Genomic DNA, 13,846 nt, shown 5'->3' with positions numbered 1-13,846 from the left:
GCGTTGGGCCAGCATTTTTGTCCATGGCGACCCAAAAGTAAAAAATCAAAGGGTCGCCGTGTTGAAGTTGCTCTTATGATGATGGTACACTTTCGAAAAAGGAAAAAATCAACGAACCATTATGCAACACGTCTGAAACAAGACAAATTTTAGCCGAAACCCAAAAAAAACATGAATCTCAAAGCAACGACGAAAGGTAGATCCGCTGGATATCCCATGCACTGTAGATACCCTTGATAAACAAATGGAACGGGGAGGGCATCCAAAACTGCAAAGAACGCGGCTGTGGTTTACACAACTTTGTGGCGGGGACAAGGCAAAATATACTATGGACGTGGTCTAAATCAACAGTAAAATCAAGCAGCGGCTCCGGGGTCGATAACTTGAACCCCGGCTATGTGCATTGACAAGGAAAAAATATGTCATGTACCATGATTCAGGAACAAGAAAGCTGTAATGCTACATTGCAGGCATGAGTATCATAGAAATAGAAATTTCCACTGTATAGGTTTTTTCTCATGAAGGGCATTGCAAAGCTTCAGAAACAAATTTTACTTATTGAAAGGCTGGCTGCGGAGTCAAGGCTCCTCCGACTTCAGAAACACCACACCCTACTGTTGGGTCTCCGGCTCTTTCTTGGAATCCAGATACCTGCCAAATCCAAACGCAGAAATCGTTGTCATCGCGTACCATGCTACATTGCTACAACACATAAGAGTTTGATCGATTCAATTGGGGATAAAAGCAAAATATAAAGCCATTTATCTGGTAAAGTTTTGGTGATTGCGACTATGGTAGGAAGTGGGAACAATTTTACTGCACACAGCTTAGATCTTACCCCTGAGCCCTAGCACAGCGAGATAAATGATAGAGCTGAACGGTTTCGTTGGAGGCATGGCATGCCAGGAGCAAGTAGTTCCGGGGCTGTACCATCCACGCGAACCTCATAAAGAGCCCAGAATACACACACATGGCTGCAGAAAACCATAGGCATTAGTGATAGTTCGATCTGTTCATCAAACAGGAATTGTGAACTGCGAGACAAATTGCTGAGTATTTGACCTACCGGCTGTCATATTGCCAGATATCATCTCAGGAGGCTTGTTCAAGTCAACCAAACCCTATAACCAAAAATAACAGTTAGAATGATTTATACATGATACTGACCCGATGTCCACTAAGGATAAATAAAATCAAGGTAGAGCATAAGAAGATTAATCAATTACGGAGGCCTAATCCATACTTCCGGAGAAAATACTCCCACATTGATATATAACACTTAAATGAATGTGTTAATGTGTCACATCTCTTTACGTGACAGTCTCCGAGGTGGTTTATGTGAAGGATAAACAATTTTATAGGTTCACCAACACTAATGCATATTACTATTAACCATCGGATAAAGATATCATGATGCAACAAATTGCACATGTTTAGCTCCATAAGCAGTCGTCAAGCACCCCAAAAGACGCATAAATCCATACATATTACTGTCACAACTAACAACATCTACAAGTATAGTTTTTACAGATACATTGACCCAAAGAGGTTGGTTAATCATTGAACATCATCTTTCCCAACCTGAAATTCACTTTATATACGATACTGACAGAACAATAACTAAAATCCTTTTTCTTTTAAGAGCTCCCACTGTAGCATCCTAAAACAAACTATCTAGGAGATGTTCGTCAAGCAGAACCAACTTCCTGATACATGTACATTAATCATACAAGCCCAAGAAAGGGACAGGACTCAGATTCTCTCGGTAGATTGCAAAATCTTCGCCTAGATAACACCGTCACAGTGGGAAATTACAATATTCTCGTTGTTGCAATCGACCAATTGCACAGGTTTTGTAGGGAAGAAACAAGATACAGGATCGACGGAGTGCGTACCGCGAGGACGAAGCCCCAGTTAGCGACGGGGCCCCAGAAGTGGGTGGTCTTGGGGCCGACGGGGCTGTTCACGAACGCCTTGAACGCCGTCGCCATGCCTGCCAATCTCAATACCAAATCGCATCAGTGCCTGAGCGATCTCGACAGACGCAGCAGGGAATACGGGTGGAAATTTCAACAGGACGGAGGGATCCCGCTATCCATAGGGTTAGGCGAGCAGATCCACCCGCCTGGAAAGATGGGGAGGGGTAGAGATGCAGATACCTCGGGTGGATGTATCGACGGCGGCGTGACGGAGAGGGAGCCCGACCGACGGCGAAGGTGAGCCTAGAGGGAGAGGGATGGGGATTGGGGTTTGGTGGAGTAGATGGAGAATGAGGAACGATTTTGTGCTTTTTTTTTAAGTTTTTTCCTTGATGCTTCTTGTCTTCCAAGTTGAGCATATAAATTATGCTATAAATGTAAATTTGACCGCTCCCCATCGGCCATACAAAATTTGTGTTTGAGTTTGGTCTCGAATTTGACAAGGAGGATGCCATTTTTCGTTAGCACAACATAAGCTATAGTATAGAGTATGTTGAAACCGCTTGACTTTTTTCCCTTCCCCAAAAAGGAAAAAATACTAGCACTAGTGTTATTTGCCGACGTTGTCTCCAGCGGTTGTCCTCCCATGGTGACCTCTGACCATTGGCAGAATGGGTGAAGGAGGCCAAACCTTGAACCTCATGCCCGGCTTGTATAGTATTAGTCTAGGACTAGTTTGCTTAGGGTTTCGACCGACCATGGGTTCTGCTCCCATGATAGCAATGTTATCAGTGAATAAAGTGCTTCCAAATCCTTCTCTGGCATGGCACTCCTCTTTGTCACCAGCGATGGATTTGGTAGGTTTGGTGGTTAAGCATGGTCGGTGTAGTGGCAACTTTGTGGAGGCATGTGCTTTGATCCCACGATGCGATGAGGATCAGAGGCTTTATTCTAGATGCAACATGATCACAAGTGTTGTCTTCTTCGAGTGCGATGGCAAGGCGCATGAAGAACGTGGGATGATACGAGACAATGAGCCATAAGGTCTTCACCGGCTCACACAACTTTGTCTGCTATGGTGTTTCTTCTGCACACGACAAGGAGTGCGTCGGCGGCTACCCGATCCGAAAGATAGCCAATGTAACATGAGATGGCAAGGTGCATGAAGAGTGTGGGGATGATCCCGAGACAACGAGCCACAAGGTCCTCACGGGCTCACAACGCATCTTTGTCTACTATATGATGCTTTTTCTGCCCTCATCAAGTTCTTTTGCTTTTAGGTCCTGATGGCCCACAAGTATAGAAGATCGCAACAGTCTTTAAGGGTAGTATTTCACCTAAATTTATTGATTCAACACAAGGGGGCAAAGAATACAGTTGAGTTGTCAATTCAACCACACATGAGAAGTCACTTCCTTGTAGCAATATATTAGTAGCACGGTAATATGATAGTTTTGATAGTAGTGTCAACTGTAGTAACAGTAAACGAGTAGCAGTTTTGTAGCAATTGTACTAGCAGCAATAGTAGTAACTCAAGCAAGATAATATTATGAGAAGCGTAGGCATGGAGCAGCGATGGATATTTGGATGAAATTCATTATGTCACAATCACAACCTAGAGCGATGCACAGTAGCTCAAATTCGTCAAGGAAAACATTTGCTTTCAACCGGTTGATTTCTTCCTCTCGTAAACCGCTCTCTTTGCTCAACACGTGTCACGCTGGCCCCACTCACCACTCTCCACTCTCCTTATCCCTTCGCATGAACCACACGTTTGCATAGACCACACATTCTCCCCTCTGCTTAAACCCCTACCTTTTTCTCTAGCTCATGGATCTCGTCGTTTCTCCGCTCCTGCAGCTCGTGTCCCGCCATCTGATGAGTGTTACACTCATTCACCCTTTGTTCAAAATGATATATTTCATTAAAGTCGAGATATTCGCTCCGATATTGCTACTAATGACTAACGAATGCAAAGGATTTCAAAAATCCTTTCTTTGATGTGTTCCCACATGAAATGGGCTAAAAAGGGAAGAGATCACGCATGAACATGGAAATGAGTGGAAAAGGAGATAGAAGAAATCATTAGGAGGTGCACTAGCGAAGAAAACACAAAAGACAATGTTTCATACGACCGCAAGTGCTTGTATGAGCGGTCGTATGGCATGGATTCCGAGGCTCCTTGTCCACCTGAACAACTTTTATAAAGGGGATCACAATGAAATGTTAACTAGACATCCGCGAGCGAAGCCAGAACAGAGCCATCTTCATCCCCTCTCATCAACCCTAGCCGCCGCCATTTCCATCTTCATAGCCACCATCACCACCATAGTGCTTCCTCTCTAGATCATACTTATAATCCTGCATCGCACAAGGCATCCATTATAAGACATATTATCAATCAATCGATCTCCGAGATGTGTTCTTCATGTGATCTGATCTTCATGTGTGCGTAGTTTGAAGGTATGGGTTGAGTCATAGGTCTTGCAACCTGCTATATTTGCTATAGGGATCAATGGAAGTGCTTTGAATTAACGTCCCATATGTGTGAAATAAAATTGTTCCATATATGTCTCTTGTCTCGTCCGCGGTCTTCATCCCTGCAGGTACCCGGGATCATGGAGGTAGAGCCACAAAGAGGCTAAGGGCTAGGAATGTGAAGTGTTATTCTGAACACCAATGATAGAATGATTTAGTACAGTAACACGGATCCAATCCTTGGGGTTTCATGAGGTGTAACCATTAAACGCTCAAAGTTCTTGTCTGGTTATTATAATCTTAATTATCAAGGCAACCCCGCGTGACGGATAGGGCATTCGGTTGGACAATTGATTCTTGATGCAGGACTCGTACCGGTCAGGATATTATTTGGAAACATCCCCCATTTTGGTTCATAACAAGCACATCTCGATGGGTGACTTCCAGCACACAAATTAAGATCATATTTGGTCCCAATGCAAATATGTGGTTGTAAGCATTAAGACCTCATACTCGTACCTATTTCTATTATAAGTGCTTCATCACATCTAGCTTGATTGATCCGGTAGAAAGCTAGAATTATTTCTTTGACAGAAGCTTGCTAGAGACCATCGCTTCAAGGGTATCTGCTTCTCATGGGTTCAATAACCCAAGGTAACCTCTTTGGGGAAATATATCGGGGTAATTTTTTTCCTTTACTGGTCACTAAAAAGGAAGTAGCAAGCCTTTTTTCCGACGCCGTTGTCGGGGAGGAGTTTAGTGTTCCTAGTCTTTGTGTTTACAACTTCTGTTGAAGTTTAAGTTTTCAATTTAAGTTTAAGTTTTAGTTTTGTTGCAAGTCTTGTGAGTTGAAAACCCCAAAAAGATTACCATGGCTCGTAATCTTGGGAGTTTTGCTACTCCCAGCAATAACTTTATGCGTGAACCCATAACACAGCCTAAGGTTGCAACCGCTGAGTATGAGATCAAACCGAACTTAGTTTCCATGGTTCAATATGACCAATTTGGAGCCTATGCTTTTGAAGATGCCGGTATGCACTTGCATAATTTTACTGAACTATGCAACATGACATGCATTAAGGATTATGACCCAGAATCTCTGAAGTTGCGTCTATTTCCTTTCCCTCTGAGAGGAAAAGCAAAAGAATGGCTTCTAGCTTTACCTAGAGGCTATATAACTTCTTGGGCTGATTGTTGCAGCAAAGTTTTATCTAAGTTTTGTCCACTTGCAAAAATTATGCAACTTCATTCTCAGATTATAGGTTTCAAGCAGGAAGAGCATGAGCCACCAGTGCTTGCATGGGATAGAATGAAAGAAGCCATACCTAATCATGGAATGGATGAATGGTTAACCCTTCATATGTTTTATAATGGTTTAATCATATGTCAAAAAATATACTTGATACATCTGTAGGATGAATAATTACGGGAAAGCCTACAGACGATGTCAAGAAACTACTTGATGATATGCAAGAAAACCATGCCCAATGGCATGTTGAAAGAGCTACCACACAAAAAGAGTGAATGCAACTGAAGAGAACAATGCGGAGTTGACAGCCAAGCTTGATGAACTCATCTCCGTCATGAAAGATAAAGAAGAGGTAAACGTCAATGGCATCACTAATGAATCGAGCATTTTACTGTCACCTCAAATTACCCAAATGCCCCAACCCTTCACAACAACTGTAATATACTTCACGTCACAAGGCACAAATGTTAGTGAATGCTCTTCTCAACATTCGGGAAGGGTACTAACATGAATCATGAATAGGTTGGATCGCAACAAATATCACAAAGGGTTCAACCATATCGTCAAGAACTAGTACAACTACTTGATCAAAGACATGAAGGTTAGGGACAAGTTACAAGCCGACATCAAGCCAGTGAAGGAAGAAGGCATGGTGGAGACGGCGCCGCGGTGGTGATGGAACTGGGGCGGTGCAGGTGATGGCGCCAGCGCGAGGGCACTGACCCAAAGGCCAGTACACATGGTGGTGGAGCCTCCTCCTTCTTCCCTTGACGTTGTCCCTCCTTCTCTTGTGGTGGAGCGGCAATGGTGATGGGATGTGAATGAATGAGATGATGTAGATGATGATGGTCATGACGGCTAGGGTTTGGAGAAGATATATATGGAGCCTCCCTAGCCTCCTCTATTGATGGCTTCATCCAAGGGCTCTCAATGAGCCAAATCCTCTCCCGTTTTCTTATTTACGAGCCAATGATCTTGTGGGATCGAACAGGGACGAAATCAGTGAAGAATACCGTCTGTAAGGGCAACTTTCAGAGTTGTTTGCATGTCAGCGAGGGTATGTAGATGATATATATGGAGCCTCCCTAGCCTCCTCTCTTGATGGCTTCATCCAAGGGCTCTCAATGAGCCAAATCCACTCCCAATTTCTTATTTATGAGCCAAGGATCTTGTGGGATCAAACGGGGACGAAATCGGTGAAGAATTCCGTCTATAAGGGAAACTTTCAGAGTTGTTTGCATGTCATACGACCGCCGAAACGACCGCATGCGATCGCTTGGAATGTCGTCTTTTGATCTGACCTCCTCCAGTAAAACGGTCGCCATTCCTTCATACGAATTCGGAATTTGACGTTCTTGGGCTCGTTGGATTCGTATGAACGTCCCTGGTCCATTTCTGGTCTTAGATCTTGATTTGGAGAACTTTAGAAAAAAAAATGACCTTTTCTAATCTTCGAAATGGCTAAGTCTGACCCCTCGGTGACTCCGTATCGAACCCATCATTGGTCCTTTCATCTTGCTTGTTCCCTGGGTCTCCAAAACACCTGTAGACACAAGAAAACAAAGATAATTAATAAAAACCAAATAAAATACTAAATGTGCAATGCTAACAATGATAAGTGCAGAAACTGGTAATCATGCATAATGGACAACTATTTGGTTCGATGAGACATGATATATGAAGAGAACATGCAACATAGGAGCTCTAAAAAAAAGCATAAAATATATGTTAGAATAAATCTGAGGCATACGTTGATCATCCGAAGACCAAGCAATCACACGAGGCATGACACCGAGATTTGTTAACGAGGTTCACCGATATGGCTACATCCCCGGGGCATGACTACGAGCGCTCCTCCCCGTTACACCACTACAATATCGCACACCGGCCACCCGGGCGCCGGCACACGCCGTCGGCTCCCCCTTGCGCACATGTGCTGTTATGTTGGCATAGGTTACATCGTGTGTCTACCCCCACTATATATGAGAGGCCTAGGATACAAGTGTCCTACTAGGACACGACTCCACATCATATGTAAACACAATACAACTCATAATCCAAGTGTAACCTACCTTGTACACAATATTTGACACAACTCCAACAAACTCCACCTTGGCGAATATTCTCCACCACCTTGAATTCGTCGATGCATCAAACTTCCATGCACATTGGACTTGAGCTTATCCCATGAGTACTGTTGCTACTCCAAAGACTTCATATGACTCCACCTGCAATTTGTAGTCCCTTCTTTTCTTGACCACGGTCAACACTCGAGCAAAATTAAGTTCCTTGTTACTCTAGTTTGTGCTCCCAACTTCCAGAGTATCCGTCCAACACCATCACACACTGATCACTGACCTGCGTGAAAGTGAACAACTCACATACTGAGTATCACACATAAGAGTTACTTGAACTCAACATCACCGCTCCTTTCTTGACCGCATGTTTGAAACTTGAAGGAATTTCACCATTGCTTGTAATCATCCCGAGTCAAATTCGCAGTTGTCTCACCACATGTATGACCACCAGAGCCCTGGCCCGTCTCCATTTCTAGTGCGCACCGCACGCCTCGCCGGTATTACTACGTCGAGCCTCTGATGTCCCGGTCGAGTCTCAAGGGTCACAAACCGACACCACTCAACCCTCACTTCAGAGTAGCATCGATCATCGCCGATCGATGAGGAGTTTTACGCTTCCATCAGACCATTGGGCTCCAGTCCGAATTACGTGTCACTCACTTTTCCCGTTGAATAGGCTTTGACTCTATGAGCTCTTACGCTGTAGCCCCTCAATCAACGCCAAGTGAAGTCCTCTAGACTCCAGCTCCACCTTCAACATGACTCCATGGTAGACGATCAGTCCACCCTTGTGCCCCGTCGACGTCAAGCTCCGTTTGTACATCACCTTGAATCAACCCCGCGCCATAGTCTTGTCGAAGCCACACAAAACCTCGGGCCTGCGCCACCTGCTTCCACGCCCAGAAGTCGATCACCATCAGCATCACGCTCCTATGTCGCTGTCGCCGATCCCATCACCGTCTTCTGTTCCAACCGACTCACGTCGATCCGTCAGACTGTCTAGTCTAACCCAGCTGAATTTGTCCGACTGCGCGACACGATCCCAGACTCCTAAAGCCGTCACCGTGACCATCACCATCCGTACACATATGTGTACCAACAAAGAAAATAACCAAGGCAAAGTCCACATAGCCTTCCCGTGTCAACATACACGAAACCCGATTCATCACATGTCTGTAGCTGGGCTTTCCTTTCCTTTTATTTTTTCATGGTAGCATCATGATCTGACTAAGTCCTTGTGTCGTATTCTTTTTCCGAACAAATAACTTGGTATAGTACTCCTGATTCCTGCAGCAGTATGGCACACAGCCAAAATCAATGCCCGGTTTTTGCTTCCACGCGGGCTGCCACGCAGCGCTGGCCTCTCCTGCACTTGGGCCCTCGCGGCCGCGTGTAGCCTGGCTCGGCCAACCCATGTATGCTGTTGCTGCCACGATTTGATACGGATCCCGCCGCCACGTACGCGTTGTTGTCGCTGCGATCGAACAACCAAGCCGCCGCAGCTTCCGATTGCTTCCTGAAGATTACAACACCATCAACTCTGCTTTAGATCGCAACTCGCCGACGTTCTTTGTCCCATATTACGACCGCATCATGCAGATTCTTGTCGACGTTCTTCCTCCTCTGGATCAATGATCTGCGACCTCCGAATAACCTAGTTCATGATACCACTTGTTAGAATAAATCCGAGACATACCGTTGATCATCCAAGGACCAAGCAATCACACAAGGCACGACATCGAGATTTGTTAACGAGGTTCATCAATATGGCTACATTCCTGGGGCATGGCTACGGGCGCTCCTCCCCGTGACACCGCTACAATACCGCACACCGGCCACCCGGGCGACGGCACACGCCGCCGGCTCCCCCTTGCGCGCATGTGCCATTATGTTGGCATAGGTTACATCGTGTGTCTATCCCTGCTATATATGAGAGGCCTAGGATACAAGTGTCCTACTAGGACACGACTCCAAATCCTATGTAAACACAATACAACTAATAGTCCAACTGTAACCTACCTTGTACACAATATTCGACACAAATCCAACAATATAGATCCATAAACCTCTCTACGCTTAAACCTTGCTCATCCTTGAGTAAGAAGGTTGACTACCAAATGCTCAATGCTACCAACCCTAAAGCATACATTGAACCAAAGCCAAAAAGTGATATCCATGTTAATGTGCAAGCATGCAAAAGTTAACCAACAAGAGAGTAATACAAGCTATCCTCTTCCCATTGCCATGGAGGCTAAGAAAGAGGAAAATATTTTTGTGGAGCCCAAATTACCATTGCCAAAGGTTTAGGGAGAAGGTCAATATTATGTTAGGAACACAACAATAACTATCCACTAATAGGAAAAAGGCTACTAACAGCGTAGGTAAAATGGCTACTAGCAGCGGGGGTACCCGTGCTACTAGTATCGCGCTACAGCTAATAGTTAGTAGTAGCGCGGGTGAAACCCACGCTACTACTAACATTTTAGTAGTAGCGTGGGTGCAACCCGCGCTACTAGTAATGAAATAGTAGTAGTGCCTCAGGTTTTTTCCCACGCTACTACTAAAAAGTAGTAGTAGCCTGGATGCAAACCCACGCTACTACTAACGAAGTAGTAGTAGCGTGTCTGGTGTTTTCCCACGCTACTACTAACTAATTAGGAATTAAAAAAATAAAATCCACTAATTCCATTCTATGCATACAATTCCAACTAAAACAAACACATATTTGCAATAAACCAACAACATTACACATCATTACTGAAGGAAATATGCCCTAGAGGCAATAATAAAGTTATTATTTATTTCCTTATTTCATGATAAAATGTTTATTATTCATGCTAGAATTGTATTAACCGGAAACATAATACATGTGTGAATACATAGACAAACATAGTGTCACTAGTATGCCTCTACTTGACTAGCTCGTTAATCAAAGATGGTTAAGTTTCCTAACCATGGACATGAGTTTTCAATTGATTAACAGGATCACATCATTAGGAGAATGATGTGATTGACTTGACCCATTACGTTAGCTTAGCACTTGATCATTTAGTATGTTGCTATTGCTTTCTTCATGACTTATACATGTTCCTATGACTATGAGATTATGCAACTCCCGTTTACCGGAGGAACACTTAGTGTGCTACCAAACGTCACAACGTAACTGGGTGATTATAAAGGAGCTCTACAGGTGTCTCCGAAGGTACATGTTCAGTTGGCGTATTTCGAGATTAGGATTTGTCACTCCGATTGTCGGAGAGGTATCTTTGGGCCCTCTCGGTAATGCACATCACTATAAGCCTTGCAAGCAATGTAGCTAATGAGTTAGTTGCGGGATGATGCATTACATAATGAGTAAAGAGACTTGCCGGTAACGAGATTGAACTAGGTATTGAGATACTGACGATCAAATCTTGAGCAAGTAACATACCGATGACAAAGGGAACAACGTATGTTGTTATGCGGTTTGACCGATAAAGATCTTCATAGAATATGTAGGAGCCAATATGAGCATCCAGGTTCCACTATTGGTTATTGACCGGAGACGTGTCTCGGTCATGTCTACATAGTTCTCGAACCCATAGGGTCCGCACGCTTAAAGTTTCAATGACGAATATATTACGAGTTTATGAGTTTTGATGTACCAAAGGTTGTTTGGAGTCCCGGATGTTATCACTGACATGACAAGGAGTCTCGAAATGGTCGAGGCATGAAGATTGATATATTGGAAGCCTGTATTTGGATATCGGAAGTGTTCCGGTTGAAATCGGGATTTTACCGGAGTACCGAGGGGTTAACGGAACCCCCGGGGGGCTTAATGGGCCATAGTGGGCCTTAGTGGAGAAGAGGAGAGGAGGCCAGGGCAGGGCCGCGCGCCCCTCCCCCCTAGTCCGAATAGGACAAGGAGAGGGGGACGACGCCCCCCCTTCCTTCCTCTCTCTCCCTCCTCTTTCCCCCTTCTCCTAATCCAACGAGGAAGGGAGGGAGTCCTACTACCGGTGGGAGTAGGACTCCTCCTGGCGCACCTCCTCCTGGTCGGCCACCCCTTCCCCCCTTGCTCCTTTATATACGGGGGCAGGGGGGCACCCTAGACACAACAACTACAATTGATCCCTTGGATCTCTTAGCCGTGTGTGGTGCCCCCCTCCACCATAATCCACCTCAATAATATCGTAGCAGTGCTTAGGCGAAGCCCTGCGTCGGTAGAACATCATCATCATCACCACGCTGTCGTGCTGACGGAACTCTCCCTCAAAGCTCGGCTGGATCGGAGTTCGAGGGACGTCATCGAGCTGAACGTGTGCTGAACTCTGAGGTGCTGTGCGTTCGGTACTTGATCGGTCGGATCGTGAAGACATACGACTACATCAACCGCGTTGTGCTAATGCTTCCGCTTTCGGTCTACGAGGATACGTGGACAACACTCTCCCCTCTCGTTGCTATGCATCACCATGATCTTGCGTGTGCGTAGGAATTTTTTGAAATTACTATGTTCCCCAACAGTGGCATCCGAGCCAGGTTTTATGCGTAGATGTTATATGCACGAGTAGAACACAAGTGAGTTGTGGGCGATACAAGTCATACTGCTTACGCGACATTGTTGGATGAAGCGGCCCGGACCGACATTACGCGTACGCTTACACAAGACTGGTTCTACCGACGTGCTTTGCACATAGGTGGCTGGCGGGTGTCAGTTTCTCCAACTTTAGTTGAACCAAGTGTGGCTATGCCCGGTCGTTGAGAAGGTTAAAACAGCACTAACTTGATGAACTATCGTTGTGGTTTTGATGCATAGGTAAGAACGGTTCTTGCTCAGCCCGTAGCAGCCACGTAAAACTTGCAACAACAAAGTAGAGGACGTCTAACTTGTTTTTGCAGGGCATGTTGTGATGTGATATGGTCAAGACGTGATGAGATATAAGTTGGTGTATGAGATGATCATGTTTTGTTGAAGTTATCGGCAACTAGCAGAAGCCTTATGGTTGTCTCTTTATTGCATAAGATGCAAGCGCCAAATAATTGCTTTACTTAATCGCTATGCGATAGCAATAGTTGCAAGAGCAATAGTTGGCGAGACAACCATGTGACGACACATTGATATAGATCAAGATGATGGAGCTCATGGTGTTGTGCCGGTGACGATAGAGATCATGACAGTACTTTGGAGATGGAGATCAAAGGCGCAAGATGATCATGGCCATATCATGCCACATATTTTGATTGCATATGATGTTTATCTTTTATACATCTTATTTTGCTTAGTTTGACGGTAGCTTTATAAGATGATCTCTCACTAAATTTCAAGGTATAAGTGTTCTCCCTGAGTATGCACAGTATCGAAAGTTCTTCGTGCCAAGACACCACGTGATGATCAGGTGTGATAAGCTCTACGTTCAAATACAACGGGTGTAAGACAGTTTTGCACGCACAGAATACTCAGGTTAAACTTGACGAGCCTAGCATATGCAGATATGGCCTCGGAACACTGAGACGGAAAGTCGAGCGTGAATCATATAGTAGATATGATCAACATAGTGATGTTCACCATTGAAAACTACTCCATCTCACGTGATGATCGGACATGGTTTAGTTGATTTCGATCACGTGATTGCTTAGATGATTAGAGGGATGTCTATCTAAGTGGGAGTTCTTAAGTAATATGATTAATTGAACTTAAATTTATCATGAACTTAGTCCTGGTAGCATTCTGCAAATTATGTTGTAGATCAATAGCTCGCGTTGTTGCTTTCATATGTTTATTTTGATATGTTCCTAGAGAAAACTGTGTTGAAAGATGTTAGTAGCAATAATGCGGATTGGATCCGTGATCTGAGTATTGTCCTCATTACTGCACAGAAGAATTATGTCCTTGATGCACCGCTAGGTGATGGACTATTGCAGGAGTAGATCAGACGTTATGAACGTTTGGCTAGCTCAATATGATGACTACTTGATAGTTTAGTGCACCATGCTTAACGGCTTAGAATCGAGACTTCAAAGATGTTTTGAACGTTATGGGCCATATGAGATGTTCCAGGAGTTGAAGTTAATATTTCAAGCAAATACCCGAGTTGAGAGATATGAAGTCTCCAACAAGTTCTACAGCTAAAAGATGGAGGAGA

General features: G+C 44.5%; 1 protein-coding gene across 1 annotated transcript; it reads right to left on the bottom strand.

Moving 5' to 3' along the window:
• Positions 1-344: 344 nt before the first annotated feature.
• On the bottom strand, positions 345-2,318 carry LOC119364745 (mitochondrial pyruvate carrier 1-like). The gene is made up of 5 exons (XM_037630266.1): positions 2,160-2,318; positions 1,896-1,993; positions 1,067-1,121; positions 839-974; positions 345-651 (listed from the first exon to the last, which is right to left on the bottom strand). Exons 2-5 carry the CDS (start codon positions 1,989-1,991, stop codon positions 612-614), a joined length of 327 nt encoding a protein of 108 aa, XP_037486163.1. The 5' UTR covers positions 1,992-1,993; positions 2,160-2,318; the 3' UTR covers positions 345-611.
• Positions 2,319-13,846: the final 11,528 nt, after the last annotated feature.

This window comes from Triticum dicoccoides, chromosome 2B, assembly GCF_002162155.2.
Source record: "Triticum dicoccoides isolate Atlit2015 ecotype Zavitan chromosome 2B, WEW_v2.0, whole genome shotgun sequence".
NCBI lineage: Eukaryota > Viridiplantae > Streptophyta > Magnoliopsida > Poales > Poaceae > Triticum > Triticum dicoccoides.
Note: the sequence above shows the minus strand (reverse complement) of the source record. Positions and strands in the feature narration are given on the sequence as shown.

Bases quoted from the DNA above. Each gene is read 5' to 3' on its own strand.
- LOC119364745 (XM_037630266.1), bottom strand. From the start codon at position 1,991: ATGGCGACGGCGTTCAAGGCGTTCGTGAACAGCCCCGTCGGCCCCAAG. The intron at 1,122-1,895 runs GTACGCACTCCG...TTTTGGTTATAG, and splicing joins ACTGGGGCTTCGTCCTCGCG to GGTTTGGTTGACTTGAACAA. The intron at 652-838 runs GTAAGATCTAAG...TGGATTTGGCAG, and splicing joins CGCTGTGCTAGGGCTCAGGG to GTATCTGGATTCCAAGAAAG.